The sequence below is a fragment of the Urocampus carinirostris genome, chromosome 14 (genome assembly GCF_059441175.1).
Source record: "Urocampus carinirostris isolate Australia breed hairy pipefish chromosome 14, RoL_Ucar_1.0, whole genome shotgun sequence".
Taxonomy (NCBI): domain Eukaryota; kingdom Metazoa; phylum Chordata; class Actinopteri; order Syngnathiformes; family Syngnathidae; genus Urocampus; species Urocampus carinirostris.
Window position 1 is genome coordinate 40104564 of NC_142362.1, and position 25121 is coordinate 40129684.

The 25121-nt window shown below is 42.0% G+C and overlaps 1 protein-coding gene across 4 annotated transcripts in view; it reads left to right on the forward strand.

The window, feature by feature from the left end:
• Nucleotides 1-25121, forward strand: part of pknox1.1 (pbx/knotted 1 homeobox 1.1) — a 72324-nt gene that overhangs the window by 18101 nt on the left and 29102 nt on the right. For 3 of the 4 annotated variants that reach the window (XM_088352399.1, XM_088352398.1, XM_088352400.1), the window contains 4 exons: nucleotides 4930-5101; nucleotides 14219-14419; nucleotides 14497-14635; nucleotides 14847-14944. In XM_088352399.1, coding sequence (XP_088208525.1) covers nucleotides 4930-5101; nucleotides 14219-14419; nucleotides 14497-14635; nucleotides 14847-14944 — 610 coding nt within the window. The remainder of the gene's footprint in view (nucleotides 1-4929; nucleotides 5102-14218; nucleotides 14420-14496; nucleotides 14636-14846; nucleotides 14945-25121) is intronic. The other variant, XM_088352401.1, reaches the window with a different exon arrangement.

Here is a 25121-nt window from a genome sequence, read left to right on the forward strand (position 1 = left end):
TTGGCCACCCCTGATCTAAAACCTACATGAGGGCAGATAATACATATTATCAACATAAAATATAGGTTTTTCATATGTTATAAAATAGAAGTGTGTTTTAAGCTTATATTTAAACATTTTCACTTAGGTTGCAGATCGAATTTTAGGGGAAAGAGCATTCCACAGCACTGCGGCCCGAATGGAGATTGCTCTCGAACCTGCGGATCTTGTCTTGGCTCTTGGGATCAATAGTAGACCAGCGTTTTCAGAACGAAGTCCCTGGACCGCAACATAGGGTGAAATCAAATATGAAAGATATGAGGGATCAATTCCATGCATGATTTTGTATACTACCAACAGAACCTTTAAATCACATCTTAAGCTAACAGGGAGCGAATGCAGGTTAGCTAAAATAAGGGTAATGTGATCAAACTTTCTTGTCTTAGTTAAAAGTCTCGCTGCAGTATTTTCTACCAGCTGAAGGCTCTTGATTTTGGACTCCGGGAGACTGGAGAGTAGTGCATTACAGTAATCGAGACGAGAGGTAACAAACGCGTGAATTATAATCTCTGCATCCGACTGAGACAGCATAGGGCGAATTTTAGCAATGTTGCTAATGGAAGATGGAAGAAAGCTGTTCTCGTAATATTCTTCACGTGTGTTTGAAAGGAAAGATCGGGGTCAAATATGACACCTAAATTTTTGACTTAGTCACTCTGGGTGATATTACATTTGTCAATGTTAGGAGCCGTCTTTGAGAACAAGTCACGGAAATTAGTTGGACCAATAACTAACATTTCGGTCTTTTCAGAGTTGAAGCGCAAGAAGTTGAGTGACCTCCACTCTTTTATCTCAGTGAGGCAGGCTTCGAAATTTCCACAATTTAGTGTGGCAGATTCCTCCATTGGAAGATATAGTTGAGTGTCATCTGCGTAGCAATGGAAACAGATATTATACTTGTGAATAATATCACGCAATGGAAGCATGTAAATGCTGAAAAGAGGGGGCAAAGTTCTGAACCCCGTGGAACACCACAGGTAACACTAAAGGGCTCAGATGTCATTTCACCATATTCAACACAGTGCGTCCTATCTGAGAGGTAGGATCTGAACCATAAGAGGATGGTTCCTGAGAGACCAATTCATATTTCCAACCGTTGTAGTAAGATATGGTCCACAGTGTCGTAGGCAGCACTAAGGTCCAGCAGCAGCAAACGAAAAGATTTTTCTCGGAAATGAAATCATTCCGCTGTTGTGCCACAACTTTTCCAAGTACTTAAGAAAGAAACTGTAGGTTTGACACAGGTCTATAATTACACAAGTATTCTGGATCGAGGTTGGATCGTTTCAGTGTCGGTTTAATTACAGCGGACTTAAACGCCGCTGGAACTACACCTGAGGAGAGTGATATGTTTATAATATTTAGAACTGATGGTCCAAGGAGCCCAAAAAGACTTTTAATCGGCGAACCCGGAAGTGAGTCAAACCGGCAAGTAGGTGGTTTGGCTGTATTCACTACCTGTTTAAGATTATCAAGTGACAGATCACTAAATCGGGAAAAAATCCCTGGACAGCCACCGTGTCATGCATCTATTGATTTCAGCCCTTTAATATGTGATGTATTAACTTTGTCTTTAGAAATTTCTTCCCGTATGCGTTGAATCTTTTTATTAAAGAAGACCATAAAGTAATGGGCTGAATGGCTAGAACTATCTGGAGTATTCTGTTGCCTCGTTAGCGATGCTACAGTGTCGAAAAGGATTTAAGGGTTATTCTTTTGTGCTGCAATCACCTTCGAAAAATAGGCTGATTTTGCAGAGGCAAGGGCTGCTTTATACTTAAACAAGCTGTCACACCAGGTTTGACGGAAAACCTCAAGCTTGGTAGCGCGCCATTTTCTCTCAGATTTCCTGCAGTCTTGTCTCAGGATTTATTATTTCTGGCAGGGCAGCGTTTGAACAGAACACGTTCGTGTCATAATCCCATCTCTATAGGCCTTCCTTTAATACCGACAGTTACAAGTACCTGTAAGGTACATTCACGTGACTGTGCTTAATACACAATACATATAATATCAAAGCGGCGCTGCCAAGAGCGGCTGCCTTTTCCAGCAGCTGCCCTGTTGTTTTATTGTCTGCTCCTATCTTCGGTGTTTTTTCTTCCCGTTTTGACAACTACACTATGGATTACTTCTATCCTATGGACATGGGTTTCAACGCACAAGAAATGCGTGTATTTCAACTCCTTGCCCTGAGGAATTCTCGTGCCGGCGTGATGAAGGGGCCCATGGTGGAAGAAAAGCCGAAGCTAGCGAAGCGGCTAGCGGCGTTATAAGTCTTCGGTACCATCCGTAATCATGGTAAATGCGAACTCACGACCAAATATGATCATCGAGTGCTTTTTGAAAACATCGAAGCGCACAGGGAGCGCAGTTGCTGTGTTTTGCGGAAACGTGGCTCACGTTTAGCATTCCGGACGCTAACGTGTAGCCACCCGGAGCCACCTGGAGAAATCCGGCTTCAACGTCGCTAAACAGAGACATGAAAGCCGGGGGGAATCGGAGAGGAGGCGGACTTGCTAACACGAGGTGGTGTATCCCTGGATTCTCACAAAGAAAAGATTTCCATCTGCTGCAGGAATGTCGAACTTTTGGACTGGCGTGACGTCATCCACTCCGCTACAAGCACCCTCGGGCATCATGTTAATCTGTTAATAAACAACGGGGTAGACTGCTGGAAGTGTGAATTTCCCTACGGGGATGAATAAAGTATCTATCTATCTATCTATCTAAATTATATACAAATATATGACAGTTGGCAATCTGTCAAAGTACTCTACAATCAATTGATCAGTTAAGTATGGCTGTCAAAAGAATCTGCTTATGGTGGTTTGTCTTCTCCACTATAGTCCATTTTAATGATCAATTTATCAAAAAGGTCCGCAAGAGCTTGATAATGTTCCTGGTCCCACAACTATTCAATGCCCATGCCTCGTCTGACTTTTTATACCCAGCACCAGTGTTTGTCATTCCACCATGTGTTACAGCTGCACACTTGATTCAAAACACAAATGTGTTCAGAATAACATTACAAAACTTTTTTTTTGTAATACAAATAAATTATAAACTACCGTATTTTCCGCACTATAGGGCGCACCGGGTTATAGGCCGCACCCCCAAAAAATAGTTTTTGGTCCTATATCTTCCATAGATAAGGCGCACCGGATTATAAGGCGCTACAATGGGAACGTCGACAGTCAGATAGTTCAGTCAAACGTATTACCCCCTTAACATTCCCAAAGCTTGCAAAGAAGCAAATACGTGTCGTAGACACCTGCAGATACGGTGTCCGTACGATTTCACTCAAATGCATCGTTTCAAATATCATTCGGAAGGTTAAAGTCTTGGGATTCAAGAAATCAGATTCAGATCTACTTTATTGTCATTCTAGTACACGTGTATACATAATGACAACCATTCCTTAGTTTCTATTTTCTTTTTCGCTCGCAACTTTACTGTGCATATGACAATAAACACTTGGAATTGAGTTTAATTCACTCAACTCATCACAGCAACATCAAGATCGTTATAAACAAGATACCGGGAAAATATAAAGCCGCATAGCTCACCGAAGTTCTCACGTTCAATAATGATACACAACCATGGTCTTCTTACAACCGTGAGTGAAGTAAATCCAGGAGAGTAAAATATTTACAAATACAGACTAATGAAACATGTTTCTTTATGGCGTACTTTAGCAAGCTTGCTATTCAGTTATTTTTTTCGGCCAATTGCAGGGTTTGTTTTGGCCCTCTAGCCTATCCGAGGCTCCGAATAACTTCAGCCAATAGCGATCGATTTAACTGATGATTGACACATCTTTTTCGGCCAATTGCAGGGTTTGTTTTTGCCCTCTAGCCTATCCGAGGCTACGAATAACTTCAGCCAATAGCGAGAGATTCAAATGATGATTGACACATTGGTTAGCCAATGAAACGCCGGTATATAAATCCCAGCATACACCCCGGACTACTCCACGTTCGGGGGAAAATCGAGTCGGCGGCTGTTGCGTAAGTTGCGAGACCTTGCGACTTAATATTGAGCCATATATAAGGCGCACTGTATTATAAGGCGCATGGTCAGCTTTTGAAAAAAATTAAGACTTTTAGGTGCGCCTTATAGTGCGGAAAATACGGTATGTGGATGTCTTGTAATGTCAAATTTATTTTTTAACTTGATCGGCTGTAGCTTCCACTCTGCTTCTCCTAGTTACCTCAAATTCAAGATTCAGCGTTGCCTCATCCTTATCAACAAATGCCTACACTGTATGTAATAAAAATCAAAATAAATTTGGTTTGGATTCCCAGATCTTTGTTTGGTTGACATGTCGGTATTACAATTGAAGACTACTTCTGTACATATACTAGTTTCCCAATTGTTAAAAACTCAATCTTTGCACACAAAGCTAAACAGGAAAAAAGTGCAGCAATCAATGTGGTTTTTCTTTTTTTTTTTTTAAGTGAAAAAAAAATTCATTTGTTCATTTTTCAACCAGCCAGTGGCTTAAGTACTATAAAAAAACACCAATTTGTTTCTCACTGTAGAATTATCTGGAGAGTTGGTATCTTTGTTTAGTTTGGTGGAAACCAGGAGTCACTCTTCCTTTGTTCAGCGAGAACGGAAGCGGTCTAGGCACCCCACGTTAAAATTCACACGAGTCTTGCTGCGTAACATGAGAGTCCGTTGTGTCAGGAGTATACAATTCTCAAATGATTTTTTTTAACCCTTTTATTTCATGGTAGTATTATTTTGGGTGGAATTTTCCCTTGATTTTACAGATATTATAATAATAACTACCAAAATACCAAGTAAAACAAATATCAATAAACTCACTTGATTTTTTACAACGGTTGACTGTCCACTGGAAATAACTCCTGTATTTCTGTTTTGCAGGCATCCTCTATTTCCTTTGCTGGCCCTGCTCTTTGAAAAGTGTGAACTCTCCACTCTTAGTTCTGAATGTATCACCTCTGCAAGCTTTGATGTGGACATTGAGAATTTTGTCCGATCGCAGGAGCAAGACGGAAAGCCTTTTTTTAGTGAAGACCCTGAACTTGACAACTTGGTGAGCTGAATCCTATAACCAACAATATCTCTGGTTCTGTTGTATAATTTGTGTATTTTGTTGTTTGATTGTTTATTTGTTTATTGAAACTATAGTGTGTGTAACACAGAATACATGAGGAAATAAAAAAGGGCATTCAAAGTACCAGAGGTTGAATGCAAATGAAGTAGAGTGAGCATTGAAGACCAGTGTTGCTCAACTTTATTTTAGGTGAGGCACACTTTTTTTCATCGAAAAAAACTTCTGGGCATACTGCCCATAAAAATGTTTAAGGTGGGTTGCGTCGTTAAGTATGTGTTGACAATGCCCAACAGAGGTCAGAGAGTCCCAATGCTTTATTTTCTATTCAACCGATTTGCTTTTACCTTACTTTCTTCAGACCTGTTTGCGGCGGAACACATTAGGTTTTGAGGAAAGAGTGAAACATCATGCTTGTTCCTGCAGGTTTTTATTTTTATTTGTCAGTGGAGCATAAACATGGTAAAGGTAAGAAAAGGCCTGCTCCCAATACAGTCCAAGTGCTAACCCAAACCACCAAAAAGATGAAAATAGAAGAGTTGAATCGAGCGCGTCTAATAAATGCATGTACTTGTACAAAAATCATTAACTGGTTGCCCAAGGCTCCAATCATGACCTAAAGCCAGGAGATGGCGGCAGAGATTAACACACTTTTCAAATCTCGCACCCCACCTTTAAATATGCAAATATTGATGCTGTTATTGTTTTTTACTGTTTACATTGTCACAAGGGTAATGTGGTGAGTTTTTTTTATTGCCGAGTAAGGCGCCACCAGACTGTATTTGCCTAAGACACACCACAGGAAATGGTGCCCCACGACCCCTTGTGGTTAAGGGATCCAACCATATAAAATAGCAGTAATATGAAATGTTTGAAGTCATATGAAAAACAGCCTATGTTTAGTGTTAGTTGAAAATAGATGACTTACAGCACTTTTTTAAGTTTTTCAAATGTGGTTTATGAAATCTCCACTTGTGCACTCTAAAGACAATTTAATGGTTTCAGAACTACACTTGATACATTATAACGTCTCAAGTGTATGGGAAATTAAGCTGCAAGAATTACCACCAAAGTAAACCCATACAATTTAGCAGTAAGATGCATACATTATTACTTCACAATATGAATTACACTCACCAGCCACTTTATTAGGTACACCTCTCCAGCACTTAATTTCTGAACAGCCAATCACATGGAGGCAATTTAATGCATTTAGCATTTAGAGTGACTTTGAACTATTCATGGTTGTTAATGGCAGAAGAGCTGGTCTAAGTATCTCATTTACTTCTGATCTATTGGGATTTTCACACACAAACATCTCTAGGGTTTACAGAGAATGCTCTGAAAAAGAAATATATCCAATGAGCGCCGGTTCCTTGGGGGGAAATGCCTTGCTAGAGGTTAGAGGAGAAAGGCCAGACTGTTTCGAACAGATAGAAAGGCAACAGTGACTAACCACCCCTTACAACCAAGGTTGGCATAAGATTATCTCTGAACGCACAGAACGTCGAACTTTGAGGCAGATGGGCTACGGCAGCAGAAGACCCCACCAGGTGCCACTCTTTTCAGCTAAGAACAGAAAACTGAGGCTACAATTTGCACAAGCTCATCAAAATTGGACAATAGAAGATTGGAAAAAACATTGCCTGGTCTAATGAATCTTGATTTCTGCTGCAACATTCGAATGGTAGGGTCAGAATTGGGCCTCAACGCATGAATCCATCATGCCTTGTATCAATGGTTCAGGTTGGTGGTGGCGGTGTAATGGTGTGGGGAATATTTTCTTGGCACTCATTGCAACGCTACAGCCTACCTTAGTATTGTTGCTGACCATGTCCATCACTTTACTTTCACAATTTACCCAACTTCTGACGGCTACTTTCAGCAGAATAATAATAATTTTATAAAGCTGGAATCATCTCTGATTGTTTTCTTGAACATGACAAACATCTCAAGAGGCATCCTCCTTCTTAGCGCTGCCTCCCCAACATGCTGCTGCATAAAAGAGGGCGCTTGCCACAACAGTCTTATAGAACATTTGCAGGAGCTCTTTGCTGATTTTGAAGTATGCCAGCCTTCTGAGGAAGTACAGTCGGCTTTGTTTTTTCCTGCATAGAGCATCTGTGTTGGCAGTCCAGTCCAGTTTATTGTCCAGCTGCAAACCCAGGTATTTGTAGTTCTGGACAAATTCTACACATTCTCCTTTGATAGTTACAGGAACCGGTAACTATCGGGCGAGTTCTAGTTCTCCTGAAGTCCACCACCATCTCCCTGGTCTCGGTGGTGTTCAGGTGCAGTTTGTTAGATAGATGGATAGATAGATACTTTATTCATCCCTGCAGGGAAATTCACATTTCCAGCAGCATCCCTGCACTGAGAACAACACAATAATAAAGCAAAAGGAATACAATATACAAATACCCAATGTGATGTGCTAATACCCACTGTAGCGTGTTGTATAGAGTATAGTTAGCGTCGTTCCATTGGACAAAGTCCTGAATCAATTTCCTGTACTCCTCCTACTGTCCACTTCTGATACATCCCACAATAGCAGTGTCACCAGCAAACCTTTGGACGTGGCAGGACTCCGAGTTGTACTGAAAATCCGATGTATACAGGGTGAATAGGAACGGAGAACGCACTGGCCCCTGCGGTGATCCCGTGCTGCTCATCACAGTGTCCGATGTACAGCCCCCCTGTTTCACTTACTGGGGTCTGCCTGTCAGGTAGTCCGTAATCCATACTACAAGGTGTGAGCTTACTCCCATCTCTGTCAGTTTACCACTAAGTAGCAGAGGCTGTATGGTGTTGAAGGCACTGGATAAACTGCACTCCCTGTATGCTTTGATGTTTTTCACGAGCATAGCCAGTTCGTCAAGCTTATTTGGTAGCGAGTTTGCCGGCACCAGAATTTTTCAGGGAGAGGAGTTAAATCCTCGAATAAACGCATTTTTGTGCGTTAAAACCCATAACGATAGAACAGAAAGTATAATCCAAAGTGTAGCTGTCAAACGGGACGAAAACACAGTAGATTGAAGAAAACAATAAAACAGTAAATTGCAAAAGGATCGAAATAACAGTAAGTTGCTAGAAAGGCTGCCGCTCGCGACGGCGCATTATGTGCAGCCAACTGTGTGATGCCATCATGTCAATATGGAACAAACTTTGAGGAATGCACCTTGTTAAATCTATGCTACGAAGACAAGGCAAAAGCAGGCTCAAACCGTAAATAGCACAGTGTGCAAAATTATTCAACCCCTTTACTTTCAGTGCAGCAAACTCTGTCCAGAAGTTCAGTGAGGATCTCTGAATGATTCAATGTTGAAATCATTCAGAGATCCTCACTAAAAGACTAACGATGATAAATGGAATCCACCTGTGTGTAATCAAGTCTCTGTATAAAGGCACCTGCACTGTGATAGTCTCAGAGGTCGGTGTAAAGCGCAGAGAGCAGTATGAAGAACGAGGAACACACCAGGCAGGTGAGAGATACTGTTGTGGAGAAGTATAAAGCTGGATTTGGATGCAAAAAGATTTCCTAAGCTTTAAACATTCCAAGGAGCACTGTCCAAGCAATAATATTAAAATGAAAGGGGTATCAGACCACTGTAAATCTACAAAGATTGGGCCCCCCCTAAACCTTCAGCTCATACAAGGAGAAAACTGATCAGAGATGCAGCCAAGAGGCCCATGATCACTCTGGATGAACTGCAAAAGGTCTACAACTGAGGTGGGAGAATCTGTCCATAGGACAACAATCAGTCGTATAATGCACAAATCTGGCCTTTATGAAAGAGTAGCAAGAAGGAAGCTATTTCTTAAAGATATCCATAAAAAGTGTCGTTTAAAGTTTGACACAAGCCACATCAAACATGTGGAATAAGGTGCTCTGGTCAGATTAGACCAAAGTCGTACTTTTTGGCAACAATGTGAGACGTTATGTTTGGCGTAAAAGCTGCACAGCTCATCACCCTCAACACACCATCCCACAGTCAAACATGGTGGTGGCAGCATCATGGTTTGGGCCTGCTTTTCTTCAGCAGGGACAGGGAAGATGGTTATAATTGATGGGAAGATTGATAGAGCCAAATACAAGACCATTCTGGAAGAAAACCTGATGGAGTCTGCAAAAGACCTGAGACTGGGACAGAGATTTGTCTTCCAACAAGACAATGATCCAAAACACAAAGTAAAAGCTACAATAGAATGGTTCATCCAAAAATATATAAAGGTGTTAGAATGGCCAAATCAAAGTCCAGACCTCAATCCAATTGAGAATCCGTGGAAAGAACTGAAAACTGCTGTTCACAAATGCTTTCCATCCAACCTCACTGAGCTCGAGCTGTTTTGCAATGAGGAATGGGCAAAAATATCAGTTTCTTGATGTGCAAAACTGCTAGGGACATACCCCGAGCGACTTGCAGCTGTAATCGCAGCAAAAGGTGGCGCTACAAAGTATTAACTCAATGGGGCTGAATGATTTTGCACACCCACTTTTTAGTTTTTTATTTGTTAAAGTTTAAAATATCCAATAAAGTTTGTTCCACTTCATGATTGTGTCCAGCTTATTGTTCATTCTTCACAAGAAATTACATTTTCATAAGTCTGAAATGTGGCAAAAGGTCACAAATTTCAAGGGGGCCAAATAGTTTCGCAAGCCACTGTATGTGTATGTATGTATGTACGTATATATATATATATATATATATATATATATATATATATACGTGTGTGTGTGTGTGTGTGTATGTATATGTGTATATATTTATATGTGTATGTATATATATAAATATATATGACACCTTCGCCGTCAACTTTGGATTACTGAACGTCCGCTCACTCAGGAACAAGGGCCACCTCATCCAAGACGTCCTCGCTGAACGAAAACTCGACTTCATTTTAACAGAAACCTGGCAACAAACAAACGACTTCGCTGCTCTGAACGACTCCACTCCTCCCGGCTTTGTGTACATCTGCCGTCCCCGTGGCAACGGCCGTGGAGGAGGTCTCGCGGTAATCCACCGCGAGAAGTGGAAAGTCTTGTCTGTCTCCGTCACTGCATCAAGCTCTTTTGAATGCCTGGTGTTTAAGCTCCCTGGACCCTCGCCAACCATCATTGCTACAATTTATCGCCCCCCGAAGCCACATAGCGATTTTATCAATGAATTCTCCAGCTTAATTACACATTTATCCACTCTCTCGCCAAATTTAATTTTATTGGGAGATTTCAATATTCACATGGACAACCCCACCCTGCCACTCACCAGAGACTTCACATCCTGCCTGGAGAGCCTCGGGATACACAGCCTTATTGACTTGCCCACCTACATAAAAGGCCACACATTGGACTTGGTCTGCTGCTCTGGCCTCTCCACCTCCAAGCCCACTGCTGATGTTTTTCCTGAATCCGATCATGTCCTCACTTTTAACACTGTACTCTGCCTCTCTACTATCAAAACCTCCCGTCTCATTTCTTTTCGTAATACCAAAAATATCAACATTGACACCCTCTGCTCCATTATTGACCGTTCCCCGCCCCCAGACGCTCTCTCAAGCCCGGATGACCTCACCGCTCACTACAATGCCTGCCTCACAAATATTCTAAATTCTCTTGCTCCTCTGAAGACCAGGACTGCCTCATTCTCCACATCTGCCCCCTGGTTTACACCCGCTCTTAGGTCAATGAAATCAAAGAACCGCCAACTCGAGCGACTCTATTAGAAAACCGGCCTCACCATCCATAAGGACATGTACATTACCCATACTGCTAAATACAAGGACCAAATATCACAAACCAAATCCAGCTACTACTCCGGCCTCATCCTTTCCAACGAGGGAAATTCAAGAACTCTCTTCTCTGTCATGAACAAAATCCTCCAGCCACCAAATTCTCTCCCCCTCCACTCTGGCGGTCTATGCTTTTATACAAACAACAACTGGTGTAGAAATGCGAAGATAATCTCGAATCACTGCTCACGAGACATTGAACTTTTGACGGTGATCTGCAGACCCTTCTAGGGAGTTTAGCGCGACTATCATTACTGCCGTGTACGTGCCCCCCAGCGCTAATACGAAGGAGGCAATGGACGTTCTCTACCGAACTGTGAGTGAACTGCAGCATGCTTACACAGAGTGCATTTTTATTGCGGCGGGGGACTTTAACCAGGCCAATATGAAAACAGTTCTCCCGCATTTCCATCAGCATGTAAATTGTGTACTAACAGACATTTTCAACACCTCGCTAGACCAAGCCAAAGTACCATCATGCTTCAAATTTGCCAACATCATCCCAGTGCCAAAGAAACCCCAGATCTTATCATTCAACGATTACCGGCCCGTTGCACTGACTCCTATCATAATGAAGTGCTTTGAGAGACTGGTTAAAGAGCACATCACCTCCAGTCTCCCCTCCTCATTCGACCCCTTTCAGTTTGCCTACAGGACAAACCGCTCCACCAGGGATGCCATCTCCTCTGCGCTTCACCTGAGCCTGACACATCTAGAGGAGAAGAACACCCATGTGCGGATGCTGTTCCTGGACTTCAGTTCAGCATTCAACACCATCATCCCACAACATCTGGTAGACAAAATGAGACTCCTGGGTTTCAACACCCCCCTGCGGAACTGGCTGCTGGACTTCCTCTGTGACAGACCCCAATCAGTGCGGATAGGTCAGAACAGTTCAGATGTCATCTACCTCAGCACGGGCTCCCCCCAAGGCTGCGTCCTAAGCCCCTTGCTGTTCACCGTGATGACACACGACTGCGTCCCTAGGTCCGCCACAAACCACATTGTGAAGTATGCTGACGACACAACAGTGGTGGGCCTCATCAGGGATGACAACGACCTGGCCTACAGAGAGGAGGTGGAGCAGTTGGTGGGCTGGTGCAGGGACAACAGCCTGGTCCTGAATGTTGACAAAACTAAAGAGATCATTGTCGACTTTAGGAAAAACCAGCCCAACCATGCCCCACTTTGCATCAACAACAAGGCTGTGGAGGTTGTCAGCAGTATCAAGTTCCTAGGGGTGCACATTACAAACATACTCACCTGGTCCGTGAACACTGCATCACTGGTTAAGAGGGCACAGCAGCGCCTGTACTTCCTGCGGAGGATGAGGAGAGCCCACCTGCCCCCACCCTCCCTCATCACATTCTACAGGGGCACCATAGAGAGTATCCTGACCAGCTGTATCTCTGTGTGGTGTGGAGGCTGCAGCGCTACCGACTGGGGTAGTGTGAGGAGGGTAACGAGGACAGCAGAGAAAATAATCGGGACTACACTTCCCTCCATTCAGGACATTGGCCAGAAGCGCTGCCTATCCCATGCTAAGAACATTACCGGGGACCCCTCTCACCCCCATCATGGACTGTTCACTCTGCTAGCCTCTGGGAAGAGGTACTGCAGTGTGCGGTGCAGGACCACCAGGCTCCGCAATAGTCTAGTCCCCCTGGCCATTAGACTGTTAAATGGTCAATCTAACATATAGTTAACTTAAATCTAAACGGCTGCTAATCTGACCTTTTGCACTACTGGCAGTTTTTTATAGCTTGCCACTCCTTGCACATTGCTCTCTGCACTATTGTAATTACAGCGTTATTGTTACAGTGTTAATGTTACTGTGTACCTGACTTGTTGTGTACCTGACTTGTTAACCTCGCTGCCCATTTTGCACATCTGGTTAGCTACTCTTCTTGCACTATCGGCACTATGGTAAAATACTATACGTAGCCAAAATACAATACAATTTTATTTATATCTGTACATTCAAGGAAACTGTGGGGGTCAGATGCATCGACATTTCGTTCTGTATACACGTGTACTAGAATGACAATAAAGTAGATCTGAATCTGAATCTGAATCTGAATAATGGAGTACTTCAATCACAAAATCCTTAAGATTCATCACCAACTCCATCAAAACCTGTCTGCTCCCTCCCCATCTGAATTTCCTTCTCCTTGTCACTTCTTCTCCAGTTTTGCTCCACCCACGACTGCTGAATTATCCAACCTCATACTCAAATCCAAGCCCACCACTTGCCAGCTCGATCCCCTCCCTTCATCCCTTGTTAAATCCTGCCTCCCTTCCCTGCTTCCTCTCATATCTGCCATTATCCACTCCTCACTCTCTTCTGGTATTGTCCCATCACTTTTCAAAACCGCTGCTGTTACCCCTACACTGAAAAAACATGGTGCTGACCCCAACAACTTTGACAACCTCCGCCCCATCTCCAACCTTCCATTTATTTCGAAAATCCTTGAAAAAACTGTTGCTGCTCAACTCCACTCCCACCTGTCCCTCCACTCTCTCTATGAACCCTTTCAGTCTGGTTTCCGCCCCCGCCACAGCACAGAGGCTGCCCTAATCCGTATTGTAAATGATCTCCTCATAGCATCTGACGCTGGTTTAGTCTCCATCCTCATCCTCCTAGACTTGAGCGCCGCCTTCGACACAATCTCTCACCCTATCCTCCTCAATAGACTCTCCTTCATTGGTCTCACCCATACTCCCCTCAGTTGGTTCCATTCCTACCTCACTGGCCGCACTCAGTTTGTCCAGCTGAAATCTTTCACCTCAAAGCCCTCCCTAGTCACCACAGGTGTACCCCAGGGATCTGTCTTAGGTCCTCTTCTCTTCATCATCTACCTTTTGCCTCTTGGTCATATCCTCCGCAAATTTAATATCCACTTTCACTGCTTTGCTGATGACGCCCAACTCTACCTCTCCTGCAAACCAAACTCCATACTCCCACCTCCCTCCCTCACCTTTTGCCTTTCCGAACAAACAAAAATCATCATTACCTCTCCAAGGCAAAGGGCCAGAGGCAAGTACTTGATTTTGACATATCTTTATAGCAGGTTTTTTTCCCCTCGTGCTCATTTTAGTTAGTTTTAATCGGTTGCTGATTATCAAAATATGCGTGAGAACTTCATCCGCTATGGTGTCCATTCAAACTAACGCGAAAACACTCCCAATCTTTACTTTGCTTGGGCGTGAATAGAGCTCACACTACCCCTTGCCCAAGCAAGCTTGCTTGTGGGTGTGCCCTCAATTATTGAACAAATATCTGTATAATGTGGTCCATTTTTTGTGTTGCAGATGGTTAAAGCAATCCAGGTCCTGCGAATTCACCTGCTGGAGCTGGAGAAAGTAAGTGACCTCTGCAAAGACTTTTGCAGTCGTTACATTGCTTGCCTGAAGACTAAGATGAACAGTGAGACCTTGCTGAGTGGAGAACCTGGCAGTCCTTACTCGCCTGTTCAAACCCAGACCCTAAATTTTTCACCAAATAAATCCCAGGTCAGTGCTTTCCATCAAGTTCCTTTCATGATATTTTTATGAGGCTTGTAGTTACAAAAATGTACCCTTGTTGTCAGGTCCCCTGTTCAGGGAGTCCTCAAGGTCAGATTACGGTGCCGGCTTCGGCCCTGCAACAAGCAAATGTCACCGTCACGGCAGTAAATCCCACCCAGGTGGTTGCAGGTATGTCATCATGGCATACAAACACACCGGCAGGTAACTGACTTAATAATGTGAAAACATGGCTTAAATAATGTCATGGAGATAGAGAATCTGCAGGGTTTTCTCCAGAAGACTTTATAAGCCCGGCAACTGCAACTCCAGGGGCGTAGCGCCGAGCTATTAAAGCACTGGAGTAAATGCTGCACTTTATATAATATTTCATCTTACACCATCTACAATAAATGCATTTCTACGTCCATCCCAGGCGGCACAGTGTATCAACCTGTAACAGTCGTCACTCATCAAGGCCAAGTAGTAACTCAGGCCATTTCTCCCGGGACTCTTCGTGTCCAAAACAATCAGGTTTCTCATTTTTCTTTTTTGATAATGTTTAGTCCAGATTAATGCATGCGTAAATTTTATCCAATTGCTTTTGGTAGTTTCCATAATAGTAGTGGTGGATAAGAAACATTTTTGTACACATATAGCCTCTTCATCATTAAAGTTATATATACTTGAAAATGTACCTTCCTGTGAATCGTAAAGCAGGGGTCGGGAATGTCCTGTGATCGTAAAGCAGGGGTTGGGAATGTATGGACCACAAGCTAGGTGGAGCTCTTTTCATGAGTACATCTGGCTGGACACAATTTACTTTTTTAATTTATTTAGGCCGGGGATCAACACTGTGTTGATGGATATTTTTCCAAGCATATAGTTTGGGGAAAAAAATGAAGAATAATCAACGATGTCCATGTGGACTTTTAAGACCAATGTTTGAAAATGAAAAATATGTCAAATATTCGCACCTATAAAACAGACAGTTAATGACTACTCAATTCCTGAGATTAGAACTGTGACCACATCACATAGCTAAATTACATTCGTTTCTAGCTTGCAGTATTTAGTGACATTTTTACGAAAAAACTCAGCTCGCACCTTGTTTTGAAAATTGCAGGATAGAGTCACATTTTAAGTGGGATATTGCTTGCTATGGGACACATTTCTGGCATTATTATTATTTCATATATTTTATGAAATAATCGAATGTTACACAGTAAAATAAAATGCAAAAAATAATTAGCTTTTGTTTGAGCATCAGGTTTGACAGCTTCAATTAATTTGTCTTAAAATATATCGAGTTGCTCTCACTAAAAAAAAAATCAATATTTTGCTTTCATGGCTCGCTGAGTCAAAATGGTTCCTGACCCATGCAATAAATTATTGTTTCATTTTACCAGTAAATCACTGAATGTCTAAACTTTTACCTAAAACAAACAGATAACCATTATGCCTTCCTTGTTTTCTTAGTGTAGTAAAAATTAAGTGTACATCACAAGTTAATTTTGGAAAGCAACCTCCACAAAAAACAAAGCATTACTGTATCGGTCCAGGTGATACACTGTTCCAGTCAAGTCACATTTGTTTATATAACCCTTAATGACAGCGAGTCTCAAATAATTGAGAAAGGGACATACATGTGGGGGTCCCCCTCCCCGGAAAACCAGTCTGCAATGGATGTTGGGTGGGCACCAATATACAAAACAACTTCAATAATACACTTAAGTAATAACAGAAATTGGGACAGTGTCCAAGATGGCAACTATGAAGCTCCCCCTCTCAATGTGCCAGTTTATGCAGAAGGCTCCAGGTGATGGCATGCACCTGGTCCGTTTGCTGACTAACTCAGAAAACATTTAATGTTCAGCACCCAGGCATGCCCTTCCTTTCTCAGCCGCCAACTGGGCAGCAAAAAAAGACGAGCAAAAATATGAAGTTCAATATCAATCATGAGCTAGAGAATATACAGGACTGTCTCAAAAAATTAGAATATTGTGATAAAGTTCTTTATTTTCTGTAATGCAATTAAAAAAACAAAAATGTCATACATTCTGGATTCATTACACATCAACTGAACTGTTTCAAGCCTTTTATTATTTGAATATTGCTGCAGTACGACAACAGGTAGAAGTTATTTACAGCATGGTGTGGGGGCCGATATCTGGAATTGGTGTCTTGTTCGGTGGCTGCCATTTTGTACTTCTTGAAGTCCCTCCTCAATGAGGGCCAGGATCCGTCTACCATAAATGTTTATATAGCTGCTATCAGGGATCGACGCTCTGAGACTGATGGTGGGGGGCCATGACCTGGTGTCTTTGTGTCTATGGGGGGCTCGGCGGCTTTATCCCCGTACTGTTTCTCGTGTTCTGTCCTGGGATTTATGGCTGGGGCTGGATGGCCTGTGTCAGCCTCCCTTTGAGACGGTCAGTGCTTGGATGGGTTTCCTGTGAAGCTTCAGTCTTGCTCGCCTTGGTTATTGATCAGCGGGTTTGTGGGCTTCACGCCTTGCCCGTTAGCTCCGCCTGCCTGCGGTGACACTCGGACAAGGCTGGCATCTTGTTGTAGCCGAATGAGGCCTTCATTCCCAAAGTGCTTTCTGGCTCCCATTTTATGCTCCCCTTAATTTTTTTTACTACAACGAGATGTACAATTGTAATTGAACATACATTGTACTTTTTTTTTCTTTTTTGCAACAAGTGCATATGTAAAAAAAGAAATATTGTACCAGACAAAAATGTTAAGTAGAGGATTGTCAAATGACAGCATATTATAAATATACAGACACAGACAAGAAAACCTTTACTGAAAATGTAAATCAGATTGCTGTAAAGAAACCACTTTTGTATTGACAGGAAAACATATACTTTTATCTAAATTATTTTTGTATCCAGAAAAATTGTCAAAAACATCAATTATGCCTAGAATAGCAGGGATAGAAGTTGTTGGATCTGTAACATATAATAAATAAGTAATCGGCATACAGTGATAATATATGTTTTATACTCCTCCATTACCTGTGCCGCTTCTCCACACTATGGTTGCCGGGGTGCTGGAGCCAATCCCAGCTATCTCCGGGCAGTGGGCAGGGGACACCCTGAACTGGTTGCCAGCCAGTAGCAGGGCACAGAGACACACAACTCACTCACCCATTCACACCTAGGGACAATTTGGACCTGACATGCATATCTTTGGAATGTGGGAGGAAACCAGATAGCCTGGAAGAAACCCACGCAAGCACGGGTAGAACATAAATAACATATATAAATGCAGATCATTTCATTTCATTTCACAACATGCACAGGAATGCTGGTAGATGGATTTTAACCCATGACCTCAGAGCGGTGCCGCCGAACGCGCTTTCTTCCGGCGCCGTCACGAATGGCAGCCACTCCAGCAGCTCCCGTGTTATTTTCGATTGTTCTCGATTGTTTGTTCTCAGCTCAGGGATGCTGCTGGAAATGTGAATTTCCCTTCGGGGATGAACAAAGTATCTATCTATCTATCTATCTAACCACTCAGCTGCCGTAACACCCTATGTTCTATACCGTTCCGAGTTATTCCTCTAAGAGAAGGAGAGAATCTCAATTGTATTGACAAGGGTTCAATAGCACTTGCAAAGGTAACAATAGGGGAAAGTATTCTAAAAATGTATTGTTTGTGTGAAGACTTGCTTTAGGAGATGAATAAAGTAGACAAATTCATGAAATATACGGATTACCGAAACCTGAATTTCCTTAAAGCTGCTAAAAATATTCCTCATCAACCCCATCAAACTCCTTTTTTGCATTTATTGAAATCACTATCTCTGGTTGCTCAGCAAAATGTTTAGAATGCATTGTATTTAGAAGTGTACGTGTGATGAACAACAGCTGGAGCCCCTTTATGAAGCCATTTTGGTAATTTGATATTCAACTCTTAGCTAAAAGTATGGAATCATCAGTCTTGGACTAGTACTAATTTCGACATTTTATTCTCTAGAACAGGGGTGGCGAACACGTGGCTCTAGAACCGCTTGCGGCTCTTGGCCAATAAGAATGCAGCTCTTTGCCTCATCTCATTTTCTATATACTGTGGCTCTTTGCCTTGTTTCATGTTTAGTTTTTTTGTGTTTATTGAGAGTGGACACTTTCATTGAAATCCACACAAGAACAATACTTGTTGTATTGTAAGGAGAGGAGTGTGTTATGGGAAATAATATGTTTTTAATTGTGTGTGTTTGTGTGTGTCTGTCTGTCTTGGCAGGTCAGTGCGTGGTGTGGCTCTTTTACTCTCACAGTTAAAAATTTTGGCTCTTTGTGTCAAACTTGTTCGCCACCACAGCTTGGGGACGCAACTGATGTGCTAACAAACGGCTGGTCTTATCACTATGTTCGTAATGTGCTCCACGATTTAAAAGTAACAATTGTTCAGCCTGTTTGGCTGAAATCAAATTAAATTCCATTTGTAGGTCCAGATGTTCAGGCGTTGGATTTAATGCATATCTTTGATCCAATTTCCGTATTGCTATCATAACTTCCTTTGCGCTAACATTTTAGATTTTATATTTACCAGTGTTGAAAATAATCTGCCCTGATTGAAGGGTTTCCCAAATAAATAGACAAGAAGTTGTGTCGTTCTGATTAAAAACAAAGAAATACGTCAAATTTCTATCTATAGATATAAAGATATTATTATCTGTAATATCTATCTATTTATCTATCTATCTAGGTCATATCCCTTGAGAGGGGTGACCGACGGCAAGACAAACACATCTACAAAGAAAAGGAAAAAGTAGCAAAAAAGACAAAAAAATTTGACCATGGCCAACACCCAAACAAGTTAAGCACCTCGGCAGACAAGTTGGTCATGCTTTTGTCCCTGCAGATGAAACGGGACCAAAAAAAAGCGGACATATCACTTGGGTCAGGGTGACACAACACACTCTTTTGTTCAACAGCAGGGCCCGACAGCTTTCACTGGTTTACCCCTGCCGCATCATACGGGTGCCCTGCCCATCCCTTAGAATACGTCTAAACATCCCACTATCATTTCACAACACCTCTCCACTCATTCCTATCACCAACAAGAGCTCTAGCTTCCATTATATTTAGACCTCTTTCCTGCAGTGCACTCATAACACTATCCATCCACGTCAAACGTGGCCTTCCTCTTGGTCTCCTTCCATTTACTTCTGCTCTGTAGATCCTCTTCAACATTCGCTCCTCATCCATCCTCTCCATGTGTCCAAACCAACCGAGTACTCTCTCATCTACATGCCTGCTCAGTTCCACTGCTACTCCAGTTCTGTCTCTCACAATTTCATTTCTCAGTCTATCCAATCTTGTCACTCCTAACATAGTCCTCAAACACTTCATCTCAAAAATATGTAATTTCCTTCTCAAATCAGCATACAGGCTCCAGGTCTCAGCACTATACAACACAGTCTGCACAATCACTTTCTCATACAGTCCTCTCTTAACATTTATACCCATACTCTTGTTACTCATCACTCTTCTCAGAGCACCCAGAACCTTGATTCACTCTGTGCAATACCTCGCAGCCATTCCACCAACTGCAGCCACATCAAAACCCAAGTACCTAAAGCTTTCAACTTCTTCCAGCACCTGTCCATTCAACCTTTCTTCCAAAGACATGCCCACTCCATCACGTTAACACTACATCACCTTACTCTTCCCAACATTCAAACACAACTTACGCCGATCACACACTCTTCCAAAGTCCATTACCAACCTTCTCAATTTTTCCTCAGAATCAGCCACAAACGCTGTGTCATTTCCAACAACAACTGAGTTACCTGCCACACCGTTCCACTGTTTTCCATCATCTCTACACCTCTGCCAAAGACTCTTCCACTCACCTCTCTCCCCACACCCTCCATGTACACAGTAAACAGCCATGGCGACATCACACACCCGTCTCACACCATTCAACACAGGGAACCACTCACTTGTCTCACTCCATATTCTTTCACATGCTCCGCTGTTCACATAAAACTCTTCAATGCTTCCAACAACTTTCCACCCACTCCATACATTCCACCACCTCCCACAACACCTCTCTATCGACTCTGTCATACGCCTTTTCTAAGTCCATGAAAGCCAAACAAACATCCTTACCTTTTGCAAAATATTTCTCACACACCTGTTGTACTGCAAACACCTCATCCACACATCCTCTTCCTCTCCTGAAACCACTCTGCTCCTCCATCACCACCTCATCTGTTCTTCCTCTCACTCTCTTAATCAAGACTCTTCCATAAAGCTTACCCGACAAGGATAACAAACTGATACCTCTTTAACTTACATTCATACTTATCACTTTTACCATTATACAATGGCTCCACACATGCACTACAGCAATCAACAGGAACCACAACACTTTAAATACATACATTCTACAAGCATACTAACCTGTCAATCATAGCCGTGCCACCTTTCTTCAAGCATTCAGCAGTACAACCATCCAACCCAGGCGCCTTCCCCCCTTTTAATTCTTACACTGCCTCTTGCACCTCCTGTGTTTCCACAAGCTTCACATTTAAATCACCCTCCACATTTAGCAACTCCTCAAAATACTCTTCCCATCTCGTCCTGACAGCACTACCACTAACCAGCAATCTACTGTTCCTATCTTTGACTTTCTCTTTTTTTCCAGACTTGCTCTTTCTTACTCTTCATTTCTTTACAGAACATTTTCTCCTTTCCTCAAAGTTCACTCCTATCTTTCGACACCATTCATCATTTGCTTTCCTTTTCGCTGCTTCCACTACCACTTTTACCAACCTTTTCTTCACTTTATACCTTTCATACGCATCACCACTCTTATCTTGCAGCCATTCCGCAAAGGCACGTCTCTTCACTGTCACAGCCTCTGAGACCTCATCAGTCCAGCATTCACTTCCTTTCCTAATACCTCGACCAACTTTTCTTATTCCACACACTTCTTTCGCACTCCTCAACACTGCCTTTTTAAACAACTTCCATTCTGATTCCACTCTTTCCAGTTCTCTTCTACTAATACGTTCATACTCTTCCCCTATCCTCTCTTTAAACTCTCTCCTTTCTGCCTTATTCCAATCTGACATTTTCACCTCTTCACTCACACTCTTTCTATAACTAGTCCTCCACGATCCATCTATTCTCAGTTTTCCTTCCACATAAAAATAAACAGACATACCACCCATTTCACTTCTGTAAACATGCACATCCAACAATCTACTTAACATCCCTTTCGTTACCACTACATAATCCATCAGTGCTCTAGCCACCATCCACTTTGACAAAAGTATACTTATTCACGTCCCTCTTTTTAAACAATGTACTTGCATCACCAACTAATTTTCCACACATCCATCCATCCATCCATTATCTGCACCGCTTATCCTCAGTAGGGTCGCGGGGCTGCTGGAGACCATCCCAGCTATCTTCGGGCAGTGGGCAGGGGACACCCTGAACTGGTTGTCAGCCAGTCGCAGGGCACACAGGGACAGACAATTTGCTCGCTCATTTACACCTAGGGACAATTTGGACAGGCCAATTAACCTAAAATGCATGTGATCAGTTTTTCTACGGAATAAAATGTCTGGGTGAGGGCTTGCCCAAGGCTGGTGATTCCATACTTATTGCTAAGTAATAGCTGGCAGAATGGTCTCTCAATGAGATGAAATTGCTTAAGACATTACTTTCACATCAACTAGCAAAAATAAAGGTCTATAAGATGTGCATGAGTTTGGGTCCTTGTCTTTCTTGAGAAGTAGGAAATATTGGCTTGTGTCAAGGTCAGTGGCAGTTAGCCACATTCTAAGGATTCATTGTACACAGATTAAAGCAGTGGCGCCAATTTATCACAAAATGTCTTTATAATAGTCCACTGGAATTCCTTCCGGTCCCGGAGCAGAGAGAGAGAGCCCCTCACCAGAAGACATACAATGTATCTAAAAAAGCAAAAAACAGAACAAAAAATAAATTAAACAAATGACATCAAACGGACCATATCCCAATAAAGGAATATAATTGGATAAAAAAAACTAAAAGCTACAACTTTTAAAAGAAACAAATATGTTTGAATATTAATAAACAAATAACTATCATAACGTTAATAATAATAATAATTATAAAAACATAAATTGATTGCATGAATAATAATAATCGAAATAATGAAAAAAATCTGCCCCCAAATTGCTTGGTTCTGCTTCTCTTTACTGTGACATAGGGGGCTTGACGTAATCACTAGCCCGACAAAGTCCTTTTCAACACCGTTGTAAGTCATGCGCAAGCGGGCTCTGCGCACGTCATTAAAGGCAGCACGTGGCTGTGCAACCTTTGCGGCATGATCAGGAAAGATGCAGATGATAAAGCCTCCTGTGTTGAACTTTCCAAGTTCCCTCGCAAGGCGGAGAATGTCAGCAGAGTAACTTTAGTCATGAAACCTGCACACGATTGGTCTTGGCCAATCACCAAGCTTGGGTTTGGGTTGAAGACTCTGGTGGGAGCGATCCAACAGCAGGTCCTTTTCCTATTTGAACCCTGACTTAAGCATTGAGTTCCCTGTGTGCCCTGCAACTGGCTGGCAATCAGTTCAGTGTGTCCCCTGCCACTGACTGAAGATCGCTGGGATACCAACATTTTGGGGGATTTATTTAGTCGTTTGCACAATACTGACTGTATGTCCCATTTTGATCACACTTTTTAGTGGCATATCGGCAACAAGATGGATTTGATTATTTTTAGACGTTATTTGAATGCAACACAAGACCGATTGAGAAGACCCCCCAAAAACTTTTATTCTTATTTTTTCCTGGGCATTTTCTTTACTTTCCCTGTTGTTTTTCTATCTTGTTTTTCCTTTTGCTAAATTTTTACTCATTTTGTTTTATTCCTAGCTTTCTCGTTCTTTTTTCTATTGCTTTTTCATATTTCGTCTCTATTTTCTTCTTTATTTTTTCTTCAATCCTCTTTTGTTTTTTTTCTGAAAATTTTACTTCTTTTCTTGCATTTTCTTTTTATCCCCCTACTTTTTTTCTTTTCTCTCTTTTCCCTCTTTCTTTTTTTCTTTTTCTTTTGTTTTTTTGCCTAATGTTATGTGATAATTGTTAATATATGTATTAAAGCAACAAAAACAATCCGAAGAGCCATTTAGGAGCCTAAATAACAGTCTCATTTTAGTGAGCTTGGAGAAGGTCTGTGTGCATGCGCTCAGTTGAGAGGGAACATCCATTCATCCATTATCTTCTGCTCATCCGGGGTTAGGTTGCGGGGGCAGCAGCCTTAACAGGGAAGCCCAGACATCCCAGCCACATCCTCCAGCTCGTCCGACAGGATCCCGAGGTGTTCCCAGGCCAGTCTCTCCAGCATGTCCTGGGTCGTCCTTGGGGCCTCCTGCCGGTGGGACATGCCCAAAACACCTCTTGAGGGAGGCGTCTAGGAGGCATCCTTATCAGATACCCGAGCCACCTCAACTGTTTCCTCTAAATGCGGAGCAGAGGCTCTACATAGAGTCCCTCTCGGATGACTGAGCTTTTCACCTTATCTCTCAGGGAGAGCCCAGCCGGAGGAAACTAATTTCGGTCACTTGTATCCAAGATCTTGTTCTTTTGGTCATAACCCACAGTTCATGAACATAGGTGAGGGTAGGAACGTAGATTGAACAGTAGATCGAAAGCTTTGAGAGGGTACATAAGCCTCATTAATCATAGCTGCTGTCTACTATATGATGAAAAGATAAAAAGAGATTCCCACACGCAGAATATAAAGCAAGGGATGAATCCAATCAAATTTATGCGCAAATAGCCAATAAGAAAGTAGAATGGTCAAATGCAGCCCACTACCTCTTGTTACAAACGTAGTAAAAGAACTTTTGGAAACAGAGTTTAAAGATGCATGGTCCCATATCTCAAGAAAACAATAGACACTACATAACACTAATACACCTTTTGCTGGGGTTGGATTATTTGGTGAGGTTGCAAATTTGACCGTTTAACACACGGATCAACTATAAGTGAAAACTTCCATCGAACATTAGGATCGCCACCAGAATGTGTTGCTGTGAGTTGGCGCAGTTGCCCATGTCATGTGATTTTGGTGCAATGCTACAATAGCCACGTACTCATTTTTACTTTCCGACTATGTCAATGTTGCCACGCAACGTTCCGTCTTTTTTTAAGCGTCTCTTTCAACTTGTCTCACGAAGAGACCTGGCACTTTCTGCATTCAAACGGCTCTTTCAATTGTATTCATTATATTTTCAATAACTATGTCAGATTATTCACAAAATTACTTTAAAAGCGGAAAAAATAAAGCAAAAACTAGACTTAAATGAAAAAGAAACTAAAGAAAAAGGAGAAAACGAGAAAAAACATGGAAATAAGGAAAAAGGAAAAAAAACAAAAAGCAAGAAAAATGGGTAAAAAGCTAGGAAAAAAAGAGAAAAGGTTGTAAATTAATAAAAGGAAAAAGGGTGACTAGAGAACAAAAGAAAAGAGGCAAGAAAAAATAAGTAAAAAATTCAGAAAAATCTTAAAAGTTAGGAAAAAAGAAACAAAAAAAGAGAAAGAAAGTTAAAATATAAAGAAGATGAAAAAATACATATTTTGGGGGGGTCTCTAATCACTCTTGTATTACATTTAAATAATTTGCAATTTATTTGAATGTAACGGTTAATCTTTTGGCTAACATTGTACTTCCTCTAAAATGTGTGATTAAAT